The sequence below is a fragment of the Palaemon carinicauda genome, chromosome 44, assembly GCF_036898095.1.
Source record: "Palaemon carinicauda isolate YSFRI2023 chromosome 44, ASM3689809v2, whole genome shotgun sequence".
Classification (NCBI taxonomy): Eukaryota; Metazoa; Arthropoda; class Malacostraca; order Decapoda; family Palaemonidae; genus Palaemon; species Palaemon carinicauda.
This window is the reverse complement of record NC_090768.1, coordinates 11,286,949-11,313,048: the sequence shown is the minus strand read 5'-3', so window position 1 is coordinate 11,313,048 and position 26,100 is coordinate 11,286,949. Positions and strand designations below refer to the sequence as shown.

The 26,100-nt window shown below is 36.7% G+C and overlaps 2 protein-coding genes across 2 annotated transcripts in view; one reads left to right on the top strand and one right to left on the bottom strand.

The window, feature by feature from the left end:
- The window catches only part of LOC137634157 (retinol dehydrogenase 13-like), a 23,674-nt gene extending 7,161 nt beyond the window's left edge, over positions 1-16,513 (top strand). The window contains exons 5-8 of the mRNA XM_068366413.1: positions 1,845-2,048; positions 7,840-7,955; positions 11,917-12,006; positions 16,024-16,513. Of these exons, the coding sequence (XP_068222514.1) occupies positions 1,845-2,048; positions 7,840-7,955; positions 11,917-12,006; positions 16,024-16,128 (515 nt within the window). The 3' untranslated portion in view covers positions 16,129-16,513. The remainder of the gene's footprint in view (positions 1-1,844; positions 2,049-7,839; positions 7,956-11,916; positions 12,007-16,023) is intronic.
- The window catches only part of Taf5 (TATA-box binding protein associated factor 5), a 570,605-nt gene that overhangs the window by 290,855 nt on the left and 253,650 nt on the right, over positions 1-26,100 (bottom strand). The gene's annotated exons all lie outside the window — the stretch shown is intronic.

Sequence of the window (26,100 nt, the reverse complement as noted above, 5' to 3'; positions counted from 1 at the left end):
TCTAATAACTTCTACAAACTTCTGTACTGATATAGCAGTGCATATTTAAAACAAAATGAACAAACTTTCAAATTAACATATAAGCCTCCTCTGCCGCCCAGGAAAAACCATAGATAAAAAACAAAAGCTCAAGTTTTGAAAAAAACTATGGAAACCTGTGTATCCACGGCAATAATGCAGAGCAAGCCAAATTTGAGTGGTGGGACCTCACTCTTGTACTACTAATAAATAAAAATGATAATAATACTAATAATAAATTCGACTTGCTCGGGCTAGCGTGCGCTAGAAAGTGACCACTTACTAAATACCTCTTCAAACATCGAATACGTTTCACCCACCAACACTAAATTCTCATTGGCCACTGCCTACATAACAACTGAACTTAAGTAACAAGACATTAAGATCTGCTTACATGTCGTTAGGACAATTACTTTTCGCTATAGTTCGTAACGCGAAAAAATTCTATTAATGCCGTCGCATAAACAAGGTGAAATGTTTGCATCACCAGGGGGGTGGGGTGCCACTAACGGTATGCTTTGTCTGTTGCACAGTAGGTGGCATTTAAGGCTCTTTGTAGCATCCATTCTAGGTACCAGCTACATTGCTTTCTGCTTCTCATTTTTTACCCATTCTCTCTAGGTTCGTTCCACTTATCTTTCCTTGCTCCAATTTACATATTTCATTCACAAAATACTACTACTACTACTACTAATAATAATAATAATAATAATGATAATAATAATAATAACGATAATAATAATAATAATAATAATAATAATAATAATAATAATAATAATAATAATAACAATAACAATAATAATAACAATAACAATAACAACAATAATAATAATAATAATAATAAATTACATTTTGCTGTTTTTAATCACAAAGTTGACCTGACATAACTAAAGAAACTAACGTCTCCAACATCGAGCAAAGCAAAAATGGCATCAAAACATATCAAGGACACACAAAACTTCTTTTATAAGAACTAATATCTGGACTAGGTTCGCTAGTCATCGTCTTATTCCATTTACTCCTTGAAGACTCATAATATTCGAAATGAATTAACATTCGATCTCTATCAGTTACGGCCTATGAATCAAGTCTTTTCGAAGCTACGTCTAAATAGCCAGTTACTTTGGCTTTTGCTAATCCTATTGCATTACTCTTCATATTTTCAAGGTTTCTGGTGTGGTCTGAACCCTCGTTGCTGGCGTCCATCCAATAGGCTTTAATCTCCCTACCACAGGATCCAAGCTACTACTAAGCTGATCCTTTTACAAATCCAATGTCCAATATAGCTCGGTGTTTCTCCTTGCGACATCTAAGATTCTTTTAGTATAATGATGATTCCTAAAATCAAATGGCATTCTTAATATTGTTTAGTATAGTCCAAAGTTTTATTCTTTTACAAATGAACATGATGTTAAAGTAGATGAGTTAAATTTTCAAGGCTAATTTTCTCAAAACTCGAGCACTTTAATTTTTTTTGGTTAATAATGCAATATACTAAGGTTAAAAATTTCTTTTCTATATAATATAATTGCTAATATACGCCAATTACTTTGTTATAAGCCAGATCAAATCTACTGTCACATACAGCATTGATAACTTATTTTATACAAGATATACACTGGCCCCTTAAATGTTCACATCAAACCTTGAAACTATGATCGGGAAAAAAAGATAACATAAATTATAATTATAATTTTTCAGTTATGCCACAAATGAATATAAATGTAGTTTAAAGCAGGAAATAGATTGCAGGTTATATTTGTCAGACAAGCAATCACCATTACGTGTCAACTACCTAACATTTTGTTACCTTCATTTCTTTGCAGCAAACCTAAAGGCAACCTCTGGTCGAATAATCCATCTGACTTCGATCGGTCATACTTGGGTTAAAGATATCAAAGAACTTGACCTGGAGAACAACATGAAGTTCGAGTACGATCGTCCATTGAAGACATTGGAGATCTACGCAGCCACTAAGCTCTTTAACGTCTTATTTTCAAATGAGCTTGCCAGGAAGATAAAGAAAACCGGTGAGTTTTGAATTAACTTTGCTTTGAATTTTATTATTTATCTGGCTGAAGGAAAGGTGGTGAACTATCAGAAGTTGATTTCACTACAAACGAATCATCATGGAGAAACAAACTATGGCACGAAAAGCGAAAATATATGGCATGTTTGGACCAACTGTTCGGTCTACTTCCCAAGAACTGTAATGAAGATAAGAAGAGAATTCACAACCAAATCAAATTACGGGAAAATCATCCTGTTAGATCCCTTCTAAAGATGGGTATGATAATCTAAACTTGCAAATGCCTTCAGATACTATTTTTCTCTCGTTGCTATATAAATGTGTACTGGCTCTTGTATTTCGCTTTATATCTTAAGTAAAAACTTACTATTACCCTTACCCTTCCTCTGTACATAAACTGGTTCGGCTAATTTCTAAAAAGAATGATTAGTTCATTCAACTAGTCTTACGGATTTTTTCTAACACCAAATTACTCAAAGTTTTACAAAACTCATGATTTCTACGCCATATATTCTACTCTTTTTGTCTCTTTCCTTTAGTCACTCTTGACATATCGAAGACTTTTGTCAGTATCCTATAAGCCTTAAAATATCACGAGTAATGCAATAAGATTAACAAAAATCATAAAGTAGTAACTACCTTGAAGCTATTTCTGTAAGCATATAACGATACAAAATCTTTCCACCATTAAATGGTTCTGGTATCTCATGCACTTTTTTGTCCTCATTATGAATGACTTCCAATCTCACATTCATGCTTTTCCCGATGAATTATCAATGGGAACATCTATTACATCTTTCATGCTATCTTCTCTGGATTACGATGAATCTCAAATTGCCTTAAACTTATCTCTTAATTGTGATCTCGAGAACGTATCTGAAGGGAGACCCCATAATTCAGAGAAATTCAATGACTTCTAACTTTCCGGTTTCATATACTATCTAATATCTTTATTAATAACCGATTAAGCATTCCACACGATTTTTTTCCATGATCATGTCGCTTCGAACTCGTTTTTGGGGGTACTACAGAGTTTATATTGATGAACCTGCTTTGAAAAAATAGGCGTATCTCTCAGATGCAGTATCTATTATTCATCAAAATTATTCAGGCTGTATGTTTTGAGTATTACGCTTGTATTTAGGGTGTTTTATTAGAATAATAAGTAGAAACTGGTAAACCTAAGAATTGTTTGCAATTTTCGTTAAATTTCTTTCTACTATCAGACTTTGAAATTCTCTGCATTCGTCTGGTTGATCTAGTCTCATGTCTTTTCTTCCTCTATTATGCAAGTTCATTGACTCTTCGTGGTGAAACCCTACATTTTCTCTCTCTCTCTCTCTCTCTCTCTCTCTCTCTCTCTCTCTCTCTCTCTCTCTCTCTCTCTCTCTCTCTCTCTCTCTTCTACGCATTGCCATCGAACTAATATTTCAACAGGAAACTAGTACACTGGATGAGCCCACCCATCTACACCAATCATCAATAATCGTGTACTTATCTTAGAAGTTTAAACGAATTGAAATCTACTTTAATATCGTTCAATTACCGTGTGGGAGTTCAGTAATAATTTACATGTTTTTTTTTATAACCCTTCTTTAAAACCTTCCCAATAACTTCTATACAGCTTTTCAATTATTTCGGCAAAATCTACGTAGAACTCAAAAAGGCTTCCCTCTGACTTCTAATAACTAATTTTCGCACCACGCGTAGCACTAAGTGAATACGCCAAGCGTAATGTCAACCTCGATTACAAGACAAGGGCAACTACAACATATCAAACCTGTGTAACTTTAAACCTTGTCTAATGATCGCTCGAATGATACTAACCCCCCGGCAAGTAAGATGCAATGTTGCTCTACCAATATGCTGAATTGATAGGTTTTGTGGAATTCTCCACTGTGATGGAAATATACTGTCAAACACATTACCTTATGAGACTAGGGACACCTCACGTATAACACAGTCATAGTACTCTTAAAAGGGTTATTAATCTGATTGCATAAAACACATATTTTGCATACACGGATTAGGATATATATATATATATATATATATATATATATATATATATATATATATATATATACATATATATATATATATATATATATATATATATATATACACACTGTGTATATATATATATGTATATATATATATGTATATATGTATATATGTATATTATTATTATTATTATTATTATTACTATTATTACTATCCAAGCTACAACCCTAGTTGGAAAAGCAAGATGCTATAAGCCCAGGGGCTCCAACAGGGAAAAATAGCCCAGTGAGGAAAGGAAAAAAGGAAATAAATAAATGAAGAGAACAAATTAACAATAAATCATTCTAAAATAAGTAACAACGTCAAAACAGACATGTCATATATAAACTATTAACAACATCAAAAACAAATATGTCATGAATAAACTATAAAAAGACTCATGTCCGCCTGGTCAACAAAAAAGCATTTGCTCCAACTTTGAACTTTTGAAGTTCTACTGATTCAACCACCCGATTAGGAAGATCATTCCACAACTTGGTAACAGCTGGAATAAAACTTCTAGAGTACTGCGTAGTATTGAGCCTCATGATGGAGAAGGCCTGGCTATTAGAATTAACTGCCTGCCTAGTATTACGAACAGGATAGAATTGTCCAGGGAGATCTGAATGTAAAGGATGGTCAGAGTTATGAAAAATCTTATGCAACATGCATAATGAACTAATTGAACGACGGTGCCAGAGATTAATATCTAGATCAGGAATAAGAAATTTAATAGACCGTAAGTTTCTGTCCAACAAATTAAGATGAGAATCAGCAGTTGAAGACCAGACAGGAGAACAATACTCAAAACAAGGTAGAATGAAAGAATTAAAACACTTCTTCAGAATAGATTGATCACCGAAAATCTTGAAAGACTTTCTCAATAAGCCTATTTTTTGTGCAATTGAAGAAGACACGGACCTTATATGTTTCTCAAAAGTAAATTTACTGTCGAGAATCACACCTAAAATTTTGAAAGAGTCATACATATTTAAAGAAACATTATCAATACTGAGATCCAGATGTTGAGGAGCCACCGTCCTTGACCTACTTACAATCATACTTTGAGTTTTGTTAGGATTCAACTTCATACCCCATAATTTGCACCATGCACTAATTCTAGCTAAATCTCTATTAAGGGATTCACCAACCCTAGATCTACATTCAGGGGATGGAATTGATGCAAAAAGAGTAGCATCATCTGCATATGCAACAAGCTTGTTTTCTAGGCCAAACCACATGTCATGTGTATATAGTATGAAAAGTAATGGGCCAAGAACACTACCCTGTGGAACACCGGATATCACATTCCTATAATCACTATGGTGCCCATCAACAACAACTCTTTGAGATCTATTACTTAAAAAATCAATAATAATGCTAAGAAACGACCCACCCACTCCCAACTGTTTCAGTTTGAAAACAAGGGCCTCATGATTAACACGGTCAAAGGCAGCACTAAAATCAAGGCCAATCATACGAACTTCCCGACCACAATCAAGGGATTTCTGTACAGCATTGGAGATTGTAAGAAGGGCATCACATGCTCCAAGGCATTTACGAAAACCAAATTGCAAACTAGGGAGTAGATGATTACCTTCAGCAAACCTATTAAGACGTTTTACCAGAAGACGTTCAAAAACTTTAGATAATATAGGAGTTATGGAAATTGGGCGGTAATCAGTGGGACTTGAGCTACCACAAACACATTTACATAGAGGAGTAACATTACCAATTCTCCAACTAGTGCTAAAAGCTCCTCTTATTGCTAACTTGCGCAAAATAACAGATAACTTTGGAGCTAAGAAATCTGCTGTCTTTATAAAAAACAAAGGAAAAATACCATTTGGGTCTACACCTCCATAAGCATCAAGGTCCACCAACAGAGCTTTAATCTCACGAGATCGAAAAGCTAAACTAGTTAGTTTAGCCTCAGGAAAACAGGAATGAGGAAGTTCCAGTTTTTCATTACTCTGTTTACTGTCAAAAACATCAGCCAAAAGGGTTGCCTTTTCCTTTGGACAGTGAGTGACTGAGCCATCTGGTTTAAGTAAAGGAGGAACTGTTGCATCTACACCAAAGAGTGCAGATTTAAGGGTAGACCACCATTTATGTTCCTGAGTTGTACCAGAAAGTGTTTCTTTTATGGTTAAATTATAGTCCTTTTCAGTTGAGGCATAAACTCTCTGAGCAAAAGCTCGAAGCTGAGTATAGTTGTTCCAGGTCAAATCTGATCTGTTACCCTTCCAAAGGTGATAGGCCTCCTGTTTCTCCAAATAAGCACGTCTACAATCATCATTGAACCACGGTTTGTCCTTCACTCGGTACCTTAGCACACGAGAAGGGATACGCCTATCAATTATGTTGACTAGATTCTCATTCAAAAGGACAACAGGATCTACACTATTATATAATTGTGACCAATTCAAGCACAAAAGATCATGTAAAATACCATTCCAGTCTGCTTGGGATTTCATATAAATTTTACAAGAATATGATATATCAGGGACAGGCTGCTCAGTCTTCACTATTAATGAAATCAAGGCATGATCAGAAGTCCCGACTGGAGAACCAACCCTACTAGTTATAACGCCAGGGGAGTCAGTGTATACGAGGTCTAAGCAATTACCAGACCTGTGAGTAGCTTCATTTATGATTTGCTCACAGCCTGATTCCGAGGCAAAGTCTAAAGCTCTTAAGCCATGGCGATCGGTAGGAGAGATAGAACTTAACCACTCCCTATGGTGAGCATTAAAATCACCAACAAAGACAAAAGAAGCCTTTCTATCATCTATCATATATATGTGTGTGTGTGTGTGTGTGTGTGTGCGCGCGCGCGCGCGTGTGTGATAGAACTGTAAACTGGTTTATTCTAAAAAATGGGCCTCAAGAAAAATAAAAACCTTATAGTAAATACTGCATTGATTTACATTTGAATGTTTACTTGAGGAAGACACTTTATTTTACTAGCAGTAAACAAAATGAACATCGGTAACCCATGAGATGCACAGTATATAGAGGAACACCCACACTGTGAGAGGAAATGTCCACTTCATGGCGATTGGTGATTTTCCTTTGAGGGGAATAGTAATCACATCTTTTACCTCAGAGTAATGCGAAAAAAAAATGCAATACCGTAAACGCCACTCAGCGAAGCAACATTCGAAATCAATAATGACGAAGAGTAAATGACTTGTTTAAAAACTGTATATAGATATCAGTATACATACGCACACACACACACACACACACTATATATATATATATATATATATATATATATATATATATATATATATATATATATATATATATATATATATATCACCATTCCCATACTAATGGGAGGATGTCTGGGATAGAATCAAGGACCCTTTTTACGGGCTGCCAACGCAAGAGCCTGTGTTCCAACCATGTGTTGGGGCAATATAACACAAACAACAACAATAACAAGGTCCTTGCAAATGCAAGCCAACTGCATAACTTCTGTGTTAATGTTGTTTTAAGGTTTAAACTACAACGAAAACAGAGGATTTTTTTTATCCTATTTCACAACGTGACAACTTTCATTAAAACATTCATTACTTAATCATTAACTTCTACTGGGCCCGTAACATCACAGAACAAAAATAACAAGTAGGGTAAACTTATATCACGCTGATATATTTCGAGAACAAAATGAGTTTTAAATCGTAGTATTTATGCTTTCCTTTATAACCAACCTGATACTATCTGTATTTACTTTACAGGAGTCACGACCAATTCAGTCCATCCAGGTGTTGTGGACACAGACATTTTCATCCCCATGAACTCAAGAGTTTGGTATGGCATCTTCATTAAACTCTTTGTGAAAGCCTACGCTAAGGTATGTAGGCGACTGTCTCTACACGTTCTGTACAAGGTTATGCTGATATTGTTTTCTCATCCATTAAAATGTCTACTCAAATCAATTATATAAAATCGGGTTTATTTTGTTTTTGGCATTCGTATTTCATTAAATTACTAATATTATCATATCTGATATGCTACTATCGTATAACGACATGGGATTAAGTACAGTCTGAAAAATACTAATTACTAAGTAGATTACCTTTTAATATAAGCTTAATCCCAGCGAATGTACGCAAAAACTAATGGAATGAGTGAATAGTTGACGACTAGCTAGGATGTTTGTAGTTGTGGGTTGATTAATAGTAGTTTGAGTACAGAAGTAAAATTTGCAGGCCAAGCTGTATTTTAATGAAATCACCTCACCTCGGTTCATACGATCCTCCCCTGATCACCATTCCACAGACATCAGCATAGGAACAAACACCGGTGTAAGAGGTTCAAATGACTCCCCGTTTCAGAATCAGAATACTCTCCCAGTCATTTGAAACTAGTTTTAGACGAATCGCCGCTAGTTTAAAATGACCCTTCAGTCAAATGAACTTAGTCTGAAATTACTCATCTGTAAAATAAGCCTTAAGTTAATTGCAGATATGTTCACCGAAACGGGGGAAGTGAAAGAATTTTTGGTGTCAAATACGTCCCCTGCACATTTAGGAACCGATAAGAGAAAAAAAAAAACACACATTTCAGGAGAAAGCGCCGCTTTTTCGTCATTCAAGACGACTGCAATAACTTTGGTAAACGCTTGAAATGTAAAAAGTTAGGAAGTTCCTGAAAAGAATTAGGAATATTTCAAGAACACCTCCAAGCCGCTTCTAATTAATGACATTGAAGGGGACGGAAACTGCCACATTCTCTCATTGGCATATACCATCGCCGGAGAAGAGGACCAACACGCCGTCACCAGGAGCTTAATATGCGCCCTTGCGTTTCTGTTTTCAGCATTAAAAATGGGAGTCATTTTAACCTGATGAGGTGTGCTATGAAAGTAGTTTCAAGTAACTGGGGAGTGCGCTCAAACTAATTTCAAGTGATAACGGGAGTCACATTAAGGGGGTCATTTCAAACGTCTACACCGGCCGATCTCTTTAATAAAAAATGCAAACTCGAATACGCTATACATACGGAAAATAATTTGGCACAATTTACCATTATCGAAATTTTTTACGAAACTTTTTCTATCTAAAAATCCCTTTCAATATTTGTTTTAATATTTCCTTCCATCCTCTATCTTAAGTAAACAATAGGTTAATTTTCATTTGCTAACGTTGAATGCAGTAGGGCCTAATCTCAATGACGATAATAGTTACAAATGGTTTCAAATTATTGCAGCCAAGATATGTGTCTACCCAGCCGTAGGTTCTAGCTTTCAAATATGGGGCCCCAAGACTATAAAGGATACTGTTACACAACCGAAAAACTAAAGATATTAAGGCTTCCAAGAAGAAACTGAAGACGTTCTTGTTTTCCAAGTGTTTAGATAATGTGGATTTGACAATAAACAAGCAATATGCTGCCTGATACACTAAATACCCAAGAATGTCTTGTAGTAGGGGGACAGGGTTCCCCTGTGTGATAGGACCAGGAAAACTGGCCTTAATTAAGTATTTCCTTCTCAGCGCTGAAGTCCTAATAACCGTGATATGTCTCAAGAGTAGTCAGGTGAGCACATCGGTCAGCCGTGTGTCACTCCCTCAATGAAAGCCTAATGATAGGGGTTCGTAAAATCCGGTTTTTAAATGGACTTTTCTCATAATTTCATTAGGAAACGCCGATTCTCCCATCACTGCTTTTCCTGAATTTTCGACCTACATTCTCCACATTCATCATTATTTACCTAACGTTACGCCTACCTTTCTCATTAAATATGCCACATCTCTACATCCAAAGAGATGTTTAAGGGGAAGCATTTCAATATACACAGAAAACCGTGAACAAAAAATTTATGGGATGACTTATGAGTTTTACGCCTTTTTCAGCCTTGATAATTGGTACTACTCTGGTAAGTAGTTTGTGACGAGGCTCTGGGGACTACAGCCATGAAGGCTTACTCATGAGTATTTTTATAATACACTAAAAAGATTAAACATATCAAAACCACCGAAACCTATCGCAAACAACACGCAGAGCCATTTATACACGACTTTGACAACAAAAATGGTGCCATGCCAAAAATCTCTTTCCTATCTTCCAAATATTAAAAGTATGTTTCCGGAACATCTGTCAAATGGTATTTATTGATTAAACTTCGTTAAATAACTTACTTTCATCTTCAGTGTTTCTTGAAAAAAAAAACTTTATTTTATTAAAGTTATAGTCGGGCTAAAGTTTCCATGAAAATGTAGATTAAACTTGTGTGTGTGTGTAAAAGATACCTGGCATTGCTGTAAGTCTGGCAAATAATTTGACTTTTTAAATCTTAAATCTGATTACCATTGAAACTACATGTCATCGCCATGAGTTAATATCGAAATAGGGAGCGTTGCCTTGCAAAATGAAGCGATGATCAAATAAGTTATATCCTAGCCAACTCATTACTCATGATTTGGGAGGAAAATCATCTTTTAGTATTATTATTATTATTATTATTATTATTATTATCATTATTATCAATACTAGCTAAGCTATAACCCTAGTTGGAAAAGCAGGATGCTAGAAGTCCAAGTTCAGGGAAAAATTGCCTGCTGGTGGGGAAAGGAAATAAATAAACTATAGTAATTAATAATGAATATAAAATATCTTAAGATCAGTAAATCAGTAATAACGTTAAATTATAATTGCCGGATTAGGAAAATAATTCCACAAAATGATCGGAGCTGGAATAAGACTTCTATAATCCATTTCTTTTAGCGAGGCAGATTTGCACCGACTCGCAACGCTGCCCTTTTAGCTCGGAAAAGTTTCCTGATCGCTGATTGATTAGAATTATCTTGTCCAACCAATCAACGATCAGGAAACTTTTCCGAGCTAATAGGGCACCGCTGCGAGTCTATGCAAATATGCCTCGTTAAAAGAAATTGACTATAGGATACTGTGTAATGTTGAGCCTTACGAAAAAGGCAAGACTATTAGAATTAACTGCATACCTCATAAAGGATGATACAGTCTGGGAAGATATTAAAACAAAGGACGGTCAGAAAAATAAAAGATCTTTTGCAAAATGTATAAAGAACTAATTGAACGATGTTGCCAGAGATTAATATCTAGATCAGGAATAAGAAATTTAATAAATGGCAAGTTTTTGTCCAACAAAATTAGAAGAAATTGAGCAGCTGAAGACCAGACAAGAAAACAGTACATGAAACAAGGTAAAATGATAGAATTAAAGAATTTCTTCAGAACAGATTGATCATAAAAAAAAATCTTTTCAATACGCCATTTTATTCAATTGAAGAACAAAAAGACAGAATTTGTTTCTCAAAAGTAAACTTGCAATATAAAGTTATATGTCATGTCCATGTCCATTTTCTTATTACATGTTGTTAGAATATTCTCTACTTTAGTTTGCTCTCGTATCCATGTTGCTCATTTTCTGTATTTAGCCTATGCACACACATGAACGTGGATCTTTGTGAAAAGTGGAACAAAATTAATAGTGACTTTGAGTCGGGACAAAATTACCAAAATTTATCTCATATGTCGATAAAATTCCAGACAGACTAAATGTGGACAATGATTCAGGAAACGAAAACTTGAATAATTCTTTGACGAAATTTCCCTCAAATTCATACCATCAAAATCGACTATAGGAGGTAAACAGTGCAGGAAAAATAATATTAACTTATATTATATTCGTAAGAAACTTAGATCCTACCAGTGAATATCCAGATCAAAACCAGTATGAATGAAATCTATCTGAAACTTGATCCTCTTCCGAACAATGACAGTCTTACTCTTTAACTAATTGTATTTCTTTTCCCATTTCTATTCCAAAGACCCCAGTTGAAGGAGCACAAACCACAATCCACGTTGCTGTATCGGAGGACCTAAATGATGTATCCGGGAAGTATTTTCAGGATTGCAAGGTAAGACTGACCCAAAGAGAAAAAAAAAAAAAAAATCTTACGAACTAGTTTAGCACTGTAATTGTAGGTAACCATTTCCTCATTCAAATTAGGCTACCACTTCTACTGCCTTTTCCAACAAGATTCATTTTCCTTTTTTCGAAAGTTATTCTAGAGTTCACAAGTCCTCAATGAATAATTTTCTTTTATTTCAAATCACCCTGCGAGGATATTTTAAAGAGAAGTTCGGTGCTAAACATCTATTTAACTGATTACTGTATTTCTATTATATATTATCTTTTATTTCCCAGTTTCTTAGTTGTATTGGGTTGTTTTTACTATAAGGGCCCTCGGGCTTATGACCTGCAATCCCAACTATGGTTGCAGTTGGCTTATAATGATGATAATAATAATGTGGTTCCTTTGACAATTTCTTTCAAAACAAAAGAATACTTCGTATATCACATAGTTCTCGAGACATGTTCAAGAATAAGGTTTTATGCAGTGTTAGATACATAGAAATTGGGCCATATGGTCCAATATTTGGGCCGAGGAGGCCATTCAAGGCTGAGACATATGTTAAAACCGGCAATTGAATGGAAATTAACATTGCTACCCTCCAGGGTTGAGCAATATATAAATTAATAAAATGACAGGATCGCCTCTCTACAGAGTAGGGGTTACAGTCTTCAGGGAAAAACGAAGGAAGAGAGTCCGTAAGGTAGAAAGTAAATAGATATCTAGACATTTGAGCAGCCAGTTTAGCTTATGTTAACGTGAAGTTTGAATAAAGGAACAAACTAACACATTGGAATGGCAAATTTGGCAAACTAGAATCGCAAAAATTCTCTTGGCTTTAATTTTCGATTAATTTTCCTTATAATTTGAGCATATCATTTTGAGAGGACAGAGTTGTTGAATTCCATGATAGCAAAGAGGAAAAAGTATAATCAAACGGCAAAGTTAAGAAGAAATGCTCTACACTATATAAGGCAATTTCTAAATGATGATAAAAAACACAAGAATGAATGACACTACATGGCAAAGAAATATGAATGGTAGAGTCATTAGCAACATCATTAGTGTTCAATTAAAAGCAGAATTCTCATTAAGAGAAACATAGTCTATGATTTATTCAATCGATAAAGAGAAAAAGAAACCACAAAAGAACCAAGAGATGATACTGTATTGTCACCATTGACAAATATATGGCAGCCAAGTGAAAAGACAGGCACAGATTGACATAAATACCTCAAGGTTTACAGCGGGAACAAATATCTAACAGTAGTCGGGCAAAATAGGAAGCCAGTCATTAATCAGGGGGATGTTAGTGAAAAAGTTCAAGCCAGTTTCTGATTTCAAAATGATATGATGGTATTGTATATGACAAAAGCCAAATTCTAGAAATTATTATCATTACTACTTGCTAAGCTACAACATTAGTTGGAAAAGCAGGATGCTATAAGCCCAAGGGACCCAACAGAGAAAATAGCTCAGTGAGGAAAGGAAATAAAGAATAAAATATTTTAGGGGCAGTAACATTAAAATAAAGATTTCCTATATAACTATAAAAACTTTAACAAAACAAGAGGAAGAGAAATTAGATAGAATAGTGTGCCCGAGTGTACCATCAAGCAAGAGAATTCTGCCCCAGGACAGTGGAAGACCATGGTACAGAGGCTATGGCACTACAGAAGACTAGAGAACAATGGTTTGATTTTGGAGTGTCCTCCTGGAAGAGCTGCTTGCCATAGCTAAAGAGTCTCTTCTACCCTTATATATCTATATACTTCTTGGTGAATATAGAATAACAGCAGAATGTTACTTTGTACAGTAGTGTCAGCAACTTTCATTTGAAATGGGCTGAAGTTCTGAGTGCAAAAATTAAGAACTAAAATACAGATCCCATAAAGAATTGTTTAGAAAAAACAAGACTGAATACCATACTAGTTTTAAAAGGAAAAAGAATCCTTCATACCATATGAGCAAATTATATTAATAAGGAAGTAGGATTGCAGAAACCAAATAGGAGAGACACGAGTACTAAAGGAGCAATGGGAGCTGAAGAAGTTTCTTTCCACACAGTCATTATATGTAAAAGATTCATCCTCATAGACTAGCAAGGAAAATTTTGGCATTGGCCTTTTTATATAATGAACCAAATAATCGTTCTTTAAGAAATCGGAAGATATATATTTGCTCTCTTACATTAAGAGTATCAGTAAAGTACATCTATTCATTACAGATATAAAGGATATATGACAAGAAAAAAGCGGGTGATCTTTGAACAACTAGTATTCACTTCCATTCAAGCATATAATTATAGAAACAGCAAAGTTGTCATATTGGAATTTCTTTTCAACATTAGACCTTTTCCCTAGTAAGGGAGTCAACGAAAAACCAATCCAATTGTCACTTTCACTTATATCCAACTGTAGAATCAAAAGAACCAATGTGAAGAAAACTTCCGCAACAAAGTACCCTTTAGGGCTGATTCACACCTGACACTCACACTCACACTTACGTGCACGCAATTGATCGCGCTCAAATATTCTTTAATGATAAACAGGCAGAGTATTCAAACCATCCAGTCAATCATTTTCGCTCAACTTCAGTCACGGTCACAGTCAAGCTCACGATCAAAGCAAAAGATATTTTGAACGTGCTCAAACTTGAGCGAGAGCTATACCCGCTAATTCTAGAGCCGAAAAATCACACATGGTTCACCAATGCCAACACAGAACAAACTGAGCTCAGGAGAGCTTGAGCGGCATATGCGAACACACCCGTAAAATGAGCTGAGTGAGAGCTTGACCGTGAGCGTGAGCCTGGGTGTCAGGTGTGAATCAGCCCTTAGGCTTACTCTTCAAGGTTCTCCTCTCCTAATTCATATTTCAAAATAATCTTCCTTTCTTCAAAACGCCAAACCCTCTAACACTGATGTCTTTGGACCAAGAATAAGCTTTTTGCCACATCTCTACATAACAGTCAAATAAAATCAACTGCTAAAGCGGTGATAGTTAGAAGTACTACTGTCACAGGAATATAAAGGGTCCTGGTGACCTATTGGGGTTTGAGTCCCGTTAAAACTCGATAGTTTCGTTTAGTGTCTGCAACCTTACCATCCTTGTGAGCTAAGGCTGGGGGTTCTGGGGGACCCTATAGGTCTACCTGCCGAGTCATCGGCAGTCATTGCCTGGCCCTCCCTGGTCTTAGCTTGAGTGGAGGCGGGGCTTAGGCGCTGATCACATGTACGTATATATGGTCAGGCTCTAGGCCATTGTCAAGATAGCTAGGGCATTGTCATTCATGAGCGACCTTTAAAAAAGTGCCATACAATACGAATGATCACTTAATTATTACAGTAGTAGTTGTAAGTGCCATAACCTTGACATAGTTGACCTAGGAATTACCAATAACTCAGGATACATTGATACGCTCCGATGGAAATACCTAGTGAAGTGATGCGGACACCAGAATGGGGGAAAATTCTCTAGGGTGATGTAAGTCAAAACCTTTTTACATGACTAATGACAATATATATATTTTTCTCTACTCGTGTGGTATACAAGGAAATCATAATAACAGCATTCTTGCTATTCTCCATGGCGTAAAAATCACTAAATGTAAATGGTAGAGGCCATGGAGTTTTCAATGAAATTATATATAACACACACAATAAACATACATGCACAGTCCTCCATATATATATATATATATATATATATATATATATATATATATATATATATATATATATATATATATATATATATATACACACACGAGTGTATATATATATATATATATATATATATATAGAGAGAGAGAGAGAGAGAGAGAGAGAGAGAGAGAGAGAGAGAGAGAGAGAGAGAGAGAGAGATGTATATATACAACACTATACGTATTTCCCCTCAAAATTAGTCGTTGTAAGCACGTCTATAATAGAAAGCATAAATTATTCTTTGAGTATATGCAAATCAAACGACGAATTCCCTGACTAAATAATTAATTGGATGACATTTGCTTTCCGTACAGGAGGCGGCTCCTTCTGCTCTCGCCCTGGACGAACGCCTGGCCAGGAAGGTCTGGAATATCAGCGAGCGTCTGGTGCAGCTGCAACCTCAGGAATGCACAATCTAAAATAAAGTCAACTAAACTAATACCCAACACCCGATATCTCCCCACAGTTAACTAAGGGTAGATGTACTGTAGGCTACAGCTGCTCCAGTCAACCATGATGCTCCGGCCAGCTGCCGCCTACATTAGGACTTGGTGGTTCGACATTCTTCTCCCAAAAGGACGAAATAAGAGGTTTTAACTTGAAGAGAAGTTGATTCTTAAAGGTTGTATGTAAACAAGGCCCCACCCGGTAACTGACATTTCTTTGACAAATGAAGTGATAAAATGCATGTAGTACGACTTTTGTACTTGCGTTGATCAACGTGAGAACTGTCGTCAGATGGTTTTATTGAAATTTGCTATGACCCAGGAACACTTAAATACAGATATTAAGATCGTGTTCTCCGTTAATCCTTTTTTATCCTATATTATTTTCTCTATTTCTTATTACTTTTTAATATCCCAAAACTAGGCTAAATTTGCTTCCACAAAAAAAAAACACAACGAGAGATATAAATTCAACTCAAAAGACTAACACATCATCAATTACGAATGTCCCTGTGAACAAAAAAAAAAAAAAAAAAAAATCTTCAACAAATAAACTTTACACTATTAACCATGATTTCAGAAACCATTGGCATAAAGCAGGGCAGTATATATATATATATATATATATATATATATATATATATATATATATATATATATATATATCTCCTCCTACCCCTACTGACGCAAAGAGCCTCTGTTAGATTTTGCCAGTCGTCTCTATCTTGAGCTTTTAATTCAATACTTCTCCATTCGTCATCTACTTCGCGCTTCACTGACCTCAGTCATGTAGGCCTGGGTCTTCCAACTCTTCTAGTGCCTTGTGGAGCCCAGTTAAACGCTTGGTGAACTAATCTCTCTCGGGGAGTACAAAGAGCATGCCCAAACCAAGGTCTATATATACCAGGTCAGCCAACGCGCAGCTTAAGCTGTGAATCACCCATACTGTGACGTCAAGCTTCCCCGTCTCACACACGTGGGTAAACAAAACAAAGGACCGTTGCCCTAGTTAGCTACCTATAGAGGTAACGTAAACAATAGGAGACGCTGTGTCTATTGTCATTTTATTCATTCATTCATTCCGTCACTAATAATGCCAAGTAACTGCACAGTAATTGGCTGTTATAATAGACATGATAAAACTAAAAGCTCAAACATAAAATACCATCGCTCTCCAAAAGAAAAACCATACCTAGACCAGTGGATACATGCATGTTGCCGTGCAGACAGAATTAACGTTGTGGATGCTACTGTTTGCTCGATTCATTTTAAACCAGGCGATTACAAAGATGACATAAAGTCTAGGTTACTAGGTAATGAAAGTCCTAGAAATTGACTACCTACTTACACAAAACACTAAATCAAGATTGTCTTGAACATTTCTCTGGGTGTATAAGGCAAATGGATGGGCACTATGATCATCCTCAGGCTGTGAACTTTAAATTTCGGCTAAAAAAAAAATGTTACTAGGAAAGGAAATTAAAGTATTAAGTGAAAAGTGTAATATCACCACCGTTGGAAAATCTCATGAATCAGCCTAAGACGATGAATCTATCACGAAAGGGACTTAGCGTTAGAAATATGCCTAACAACGCAAATATTCAGAAATTTAGATTTTGATTTAGAGAAAGATGCTTTAGACGAGGAAGAAGACCTTTTGAGAGCAAATAAAGAAAGATATTGGGGGAGTAATTGAGGAAGAAGTTCTTAAATACATTGGTGAATATATTGTAAAGAAATTTTGTGTAAAATATCCTGAGTTAGGAAAAAAGACTGAAGAAGTGCTAAGGAATGATACTTGGATAGCATGTGTTAATCGGGGGGAATTACATGCACCTTCTAGTCAGTTTTTTTTCACAGTTGTTAATAATGTGGGAGATTTTTAATGCTGTACACGGGGAAGCTCTCATGGAGGGAACAAATTGTTTTAAAAAGCTTTATTTAGAATTAAAACAGTCTGGTATTGAAGTTCCTGACGATGTTATTGCTTTTTTTGTTAAGATATCGGTATATTTTCGAATGCGAAATCTTAATAATTTGATAAAGTATAGAAAACCTCAAGGACAACCATGCAGGGAGGCCCTAAGAAAAAAAATGAAAGTTGTAACTTAATAAAATATTATCCAAAGGTAAAATGTTGTTTTATTTACATTGACTGTGTGATAGATCTACGTTCTTAATGGGTCTCGCCAACACTAAACCCCTTCAGATGACGTAGATGCGCAGAAGAGGCTTAAAATCGGTACGCTGTCTGGCTGACCTGGTATATCTGGAACGTGGCCCAAACCATCTCCATCTACCCCTCATCATGATCTCATCCACATATGGTACTCGAGAAATCTTTCTTATAATTTCATTTCTAATCCTGTCATACCATTCAACTCCTAATATGCTTCTGAGGACTTTGTTCTCAAATTTACTTAAATCTATTGGAGATTGTTTCATTGTCATACCATGACCCATGTCCATGGAGTAACACCGATCGCATTAAACTGATGTATATAGTCTGATTTTTATATGTAATTTCGGGCTATTTGATTTCTAAATTCTACTTAACCTAGCCATTGTCTGATTTGCTTTTTATCAATCTTTCACTAAACTATAATCCTAAAGACCTTGTATTGGAGATCACAGTTCCTAAACACTTGAATGATTCTACCTCATTAATCCTTTCTCCTTTCAATGATATTTCATTTTCCATTGCATACTTCGTTCTCATCATCTCTGTCTTTCTTCTTTTTTCTTCAGCCCAACTTCGTGTGATATTTCATGCATTCTCGTAAGCAAACATTGCTAATCCTGTGGTGTTCTGCTAACGACAGCATCATCAGCATACTGGTCTGCTAAATTCCCATCACCAATCCAGTTCAATCCTTCTCCACCATCTTCGACTGTTCTACGCATTACAAAATTCATGAGAAGGATAAACAACATAGGTGACAACACATTCCTTTGGAGTACTTCGCTGTTCACTGGAAATTCATTTGATAAGACTCCATTAACTTTAACTTTGCACTTGCTATGCTCATGAACAGACTAAATAAAATTTACATACTTAAGAGGAATTCCATAGTAACGCAGGACTCTCCACAAAATTGACCGGTGCACACTATCAAAAGCTTTTTCATAGTCCATGAATGCCATCGAAAGGGGATTTCCATATTCTACGCATTGCTGTACAACATGTCTCAAAATGAAAATTTGGTCAGTGCAACTTCTACCTTTTCTAAATCCTGTTTGTTCATCTCTCAGCTATTCATCAATATTTCTTTCATCTCTTTAGAATAGACGTACTATGTATTTTCATAACAACTGACGTAAGTGTTATGCCTTAGTAATTATTGCAATCATTCAGGTCTTTTTTTTTTTTTCCCCCACCGACACTTCTATCTCCCATTCATCAGGGGTTTTCCCTCTTCATGCCACATTCTACAAAATAATCTTGTAAGTAGACTGTGAGTCACTTCATTTTCGGCCAGTATTATCTTCGTAGTCATTCCATCGTATCCAGGAGCTTTCCATCTCTTTACTTTTTTTAGGATAGCTTCGACTTCAAACACACTGGATCCATTCATGGGTACATCAAGGTCTTCATCAACTTCAGGTATATCAATCAAATTATTCCCTTCATATCTCGTATTCATGACATCACTAACGTGTTTCATCCAACGTCTTTCTTCATCTTATGTTTCTATAATAGATCCATCTCTCTTTTTGAAGGGTATATGATTCTTCTTCTTTGCTCTAGTCGAGATTTCATCAATAATTCTAGGACCAATTCTTACACCATAGCCACTTCCTGAATTTATAGGTTTGTCAGCCTCATCTGTTTTACTGTCTAAATATTCTCTCCAGTCATCCCTGGCTTTTCTTTTGACCTCAATGTTAATACTGGAATACTTAGCATGCTCTACCTTGTAATTTTATATTACTTCCTCGAAAACTTTCAATAATTAATTTGTGTCTTTATCTCCTTTTTATAGTATCCCAAGTATCATTAATTTTGATATGCATAGCATTTTCCTTGTAATTGCCTGTCCCAAGACTTCACTACCAACTGACTGATACAGTTCTTAATATCCCACGATTCTTCATTAATTGTCTGTTCCTTATCTCTTGAAGTATCTAAGACTGCAAATCGATTCCTACACTCAATTGCAAATGTTTCTTTGTGTTCTTCAAAAAGCTTAGTTGTACCAAATCTGGGTATTCTATCTACCTTTCTGTTGGGTGCTTTCAGTTTTAATTTTAGTTTGGCAATGAGGAGCAGGTGATCACTACCAATATATGCACCTCAATAGATTCCTACATTTCTCAGAATCCTCCTCCTCTCTTTATTAATGGCAATGTGACCTATCTGATTTTTGTAAATTCCACATGGTGAAGTCCATGTATACTCGTGGTTGTTCTTGTGTTGGAAAAGAGTACCTCCAATGACAAGATGGTTTACAGAACAGAAACTTATGAAGTGAGCTCCATTTTCATTTGCAACTTTGTCAAGACCTTCGACACCCATCACATTCCGAGTTTTTCATAGTATTCATCTTTCCTTTCATCTGGGGAATCATTTGTTGGGGCATAGCAAACTATAATACTTATATTGCACTGTTTTGATTTGAGATTTGCTAGTGACAATCTACTATTTACAGCTCTCCATTCGGTTAATGCCTTTTCTGCTCTTGGTGTCATAATCATTCCTACCCCTTCTCTTCCAACTCTCCATTTATTCATTGCCATAAATTCAGATTTCATTCTGTGCATACAAACATGAAATAGTTAATATGCAAATGTTAAAAATACTCATATTTTACTTAAAAAATTTAAACTCCATTCCATTGCATGCTATTAATACCAACTATACCTTTACAAGAAAAACAAAATAGCAAACCCTCTCTATACGGACTTGCATCATTCGCCTATGATGTATTTGACAGTTAGGCCATTCTTTTTACCTTACCGCAAGTTTTCACTGATATCGAGTTTTATTTTTTCCATGCTTTTAGTAGATTGTAGTATACAAAGAAAGTTTATAACATGATTTTTGCATGCTTAGTGTTATCTATCACAATTTGTGCTAAAATATGTGAAAAGCTACAAAATTATTGAGTGCATCTGAAATCAAGGCAACTTCGGCAGATAATTGATTGATTGATTTCAAGTTTTCTGGCATCCTGACATCAAAGGTCATTGACGCAGATATCATTTATTATTTATAAAGAACAAAAGAATATTCAATTAAAAGCATAAAAGCAAAGATATCATAAAAGTTAAATAGCTTTCAGAAGACCTGCGTCTGAAATGAATCTAGAAAGACCCCTAGCACAGTACGACACATCATGTACAAGAATCTTAGCAAGGATGAACCTCCCATCCTAACTTCGAGCCTCAAACAGATATCTATTTCTTAAGTTGCTATAATTGAGGAGTTCGGTCAACAAATGCCTCACTGTTAAGGCTACCAAATTCTTTGCAATATGGTTGGTGTTGGCTATTTAGTAGAAATTTGTGTCAACCGAGTGTGACCAATGTGGAGATGACAAAAAATAGTTTCCCATTTTCATGGCATTATGTTATATCTCCAAGGGGATATAACATTACTTATTTCTCTCATCTTATTTTCAACTAAATCATCCCAACGTTGCTGCCAATTATTACAAACCAAATTCTTAATGCTAGGTAAAATCATTACAGAGAATGGGATACCTACTGTACTTGGTAGCAATTCAGCTGCAGCATTCTTTGCCAGTAAATCTGCCTTTTTATTTCCCGACAAAACTGTGTGTGCCAGAACCCAACAAAATTGAACTGTTATACATCAGTCCAATAATAAAAAACAAACAACTCTAAAATCTTTAAAACTAAAGGGTTCTTGGAATTAAAAGTTTCTAAAGCTGCCGATTCTCATCATAATTTGTTGGACAGAAACTTACGGTCTATTAAATTTCTTATTCCTGATCTAGATATTAATCTTTGGCACCGTCGTTCATTTAGTTCATTATGCATGTTGCATAAGATTTTTCATAACTCTGACCATCCTTTACATTCAGATCTCCCTGGACAATTCTATCATGTTCGTAATACTAGGCAGGCAGTTAATTCTAATAGCCAGGCCTTCTCCACCATGAGGCTCAATACTACACAGTATTCTAGAAGTTTTATTTCAGCTGTTACCAAGTTGTGGAATGATCTTCCTGATCGGGTATTGAATCAGTAGAACTTCAAAAGTTCAAAGTTGGAGCATATGATTTTACATTGACCAGGATGACATGAGTCTTTTTATAGTTTATATATGACATATCTATTTTTGACATTAATAGTTTATATAGGACATATCTGTTTTGACGTGGTTACTGTTTTTAGAATGATTTATTGTTAATTTATTCTCATCATTTATTTATTTCCTTTCCTCACTGGGCTATTTTTCCCAATTGGACCCCTTGGGCTTATAGCATCTAAAAACCTTTCCTTACCAGGTTTTAAAAAGGCTTGAATAATGGCTAGTTCCCAACCACTTGGATAACTATGATCATGCCATATTCTGTTAATAATGCTTATAATAAATAACTTGGTATTAACAGGTACATGTTTAATTATTGCATATGGAATTCAATCAGGTCCAGGGGATGCATCATTACACATAGCTAGTGCACAATCAGATTCTCTTTCAGTAAAAGGAGAAGTGTATGACTATTCCTTTCCTGTTGCAAAATTTAAAATTTTATTTTCTTCAATACTCTTAAACTGGTGACCAGGAGCTGCTTCACACTCGCACGATACATTTGAGATAAGATCAGCCAGGCCATTGCTAACCTCAATTGCTCCAGTCTTATAATGTCCATTACAAGTAGTAGGTTGGCCAGAGTACCAGCTGCCCATTGAGATACTTCTGCTAGTGTGTTATGGAGTCCTTTGAATGGCCAGACAGTACTACTGTACATTATAACCTTCTCTCTGGTTACAGTTCATTTTCCCTTTGCCTACACATACACCGAATAGTCTGGTCTATTCTTTATTTACTCTGTCCTTATATATCTGACAGCAATGAGAGTACCAAACAATTCTTCTTTACCCAAAGGGTTAACTGCTGCACTGTGATTGTTCAGTGGCCACTTCCCTCTTGGTAAGGGTACAAGACCCCCCTTAGATATGGTAAGCAGCTCTTCTAGGAGAATGACACTCCAAAATCAAACCATTGTTCTCTAGTCTTGAGCAGTGCCATAGCCTCTGTACCAAGGTCTTCCACTGTCTTGGGTCAGATTTCTCTTGCTTGAAGGTACACTCGGGCATGCTATTCTATCTCGTTTCTCTTCCTCTTTTCTTTTTTATAAGATTTTAGTTTATATAGAGAATATTTATTCTAATGTTATTACCATTTTAAAAATATTTTCTTTTCCTTGTTTCCTTCCTCACTGGGCTATTTTCAATGGGATTATAGCATCCTGCTTTTCCAACTAGGGTTGTAGCTTAGCAAGTAATAACAACAACAACAACAATAATAATAATAATAATAACCTTCAACACTGGTGGTGGGTTTGAGGTAAATTTGCCTACTATATTTTTTACTTTCCTCCACACAGAAGACACTGGTGTTCTACTGGTAATGGAGGAAACAAAAGACATCAAAGATTGGCGTCTAGCTTCTTTCTTGGCACGACGGAACTGTACTCCACATTTCTTACATATAATTAAATTCTCGGTACGGCACCTGCGCAATCGAGTTAAAAGACCTTCTTGTGGCTCTGTATAGGGCAGTTAGTTCTGAAGACCACCAAGGGACTGGTCATCATTTGAATAACCCGTTATTTTGAGAATCAAATTGACTCGTGCTGTATGAAGGGTTCCATTCAGTAATTCTATGGCATGATCAATATTCTCAAACTGCTATGCATTCCCTTCAATTTCGCTTAGTTCATGAAATCTATCCCATTCTGCCTTGTCAAGATTCCATTGTGGCGATCTCTGAAAAGGTGGACCATTGTTGGTGTTTATAATGATTGGTGCATGATCACTAGTATGCCAATCATTTAATGTCCTCCAATCAAAATCAAGAGGGCAATTAGAGCTTGCGATTGATAGGTCAATGCACGACAAGGGACCTGTCCGAACATGGAAGTGTGTGGGGTTTCCTATATTAAGTAGTCCCACATCTTTATTTTCCACAATTGATGATATAATGCTGTCCCTTGTGTTTGCTAAAACATCGCCCCATAAAGAACGTCTACCATCAAAATCCCCCATCAAGAGAAAAGGTTGAGGGAGTTGTTGAATCACCTCTACTAAATCATTATTCGAGATGTCATTAGGAGGCAAATAAAGAGAGCAAATTGTGTATTTTCTCCCTATAACAATCTACAACCAATTGCCTGCAGAGGGGTACAAATGGGTTAATATATTTGGGGAACATTTTCAGCTAACGTATGTAAGACTTCTGCCATAGCACCCTGTTTGTTGATCATATGGTCTCCTATAGCTAACATACTCTCGAGGACATGGAGTATTAGCATCAAGGAACTATGAGGACAATCTTAAATAGTGGCATGTGAAGGTGATCTGCCTCTTCGAGACACCTGCTTCAAGTACTTGGGCCACAGAGGGGTTCTCTTGGAACTTAGGTTTGTGGCAAGGCAAAGCTCTCTTGGATGAGCGAGAGAGAACGAGTTTAGTAAAGGCAGGCACGGAAGCAGGAACGCCTAATACAAACTCTGACGGCGGCGAACGAGGAGCCACAGAAACAAAGTGGTCAGGGAACAACTCCTTAAACACAGCCATGACTTTTCTAAAGTCCAAGGATGTTTGAGTTGCCTTAGGCTCATCAAGTTCTGAAGGTTGATCCTCTTGTGGTTCAGCAACGTCCTCATCTGACAGTTCCTCATCCGATAACTGATGAGAAAACGGCAAAGGAGTGGGCAACGTTTGACTCGCCGAGTCCGGTCGCACTGGTGCATGCATCCGGACGCAGCGTCATGGAACTGCTGAACAGTCTGGGAACTGTCAACAACCATAGGTGCGCGAGGACGCACAGCGTCCACCCGAGACTGTTTAGACCGTCTGGGTTGTGCAGTCAACAACATACCGGGTTGCGGAGGTTGACGCACCGCGTCAAAACAAGTCACCTCTGATGGTTGATGAACGTCCTGAACGTCAACAACCACCTCCGTGCGTTGCCTAACGTCAACGTGCGGCTGGAAACCCACACTGGGTCGCATAGGTGGAGGCATTACCCCAACTGGTTGACGCGAGAAAGCTACCTCAACGTCAACAGGACGCACAACAGACCGCTTGGATGGTTGTTGGCCAGAAGGTGCGGCAACCTTCTCCGCATTGAAGTCCTCCATCAAGGACGCAAGCTTGGACTGCATGTCCTGCAGTAACACGCATTTAGGGTCTACGGAAGCAGGTGCGGCAACAGACGGGGTGAGCGACTGAGGCGGCACAACTTTGCCTCTCTTAGGCGGCGAGCAGTCATCCGATGACGGCAACGAGTCCGAACTGTCCCAGTGGCTACAACCGGGACGTTGGACTTGTCCTGAAGGGACCGACTTACGTTTCAAAGGTCTAGAGACCTTGGTCCAAGGTTTCTTACAAGAAACACCTTCGGACGACGAGGTAAAAATGGGCTCTCTCGTCTTACGTTGGTAGGGGCGATCTTGGGGAGATACGCCTGATACCATAGAGGGAACGTCTGTTCGCTGATCAAGGCCTCTCGAACCCATGAGTCGTACGACATTGCTTCTCCCCTGGGCTTGGGAGCTTGCAAGAGGTCCCGGACTAGGAGGACGACAGGCACGAACAGACGAACCCTCAAGCGCAACACTGTTCACAACACTTTGAGAAACACTAGGCACTTTAACACTTTCCACCGCGGCACTTTGGCACTTTAGTTCCTTTACGTCCGCCATGAGTTGATTCCGGTCACTTGCTAGGGCCTCAACTCTCTCCCCCAAG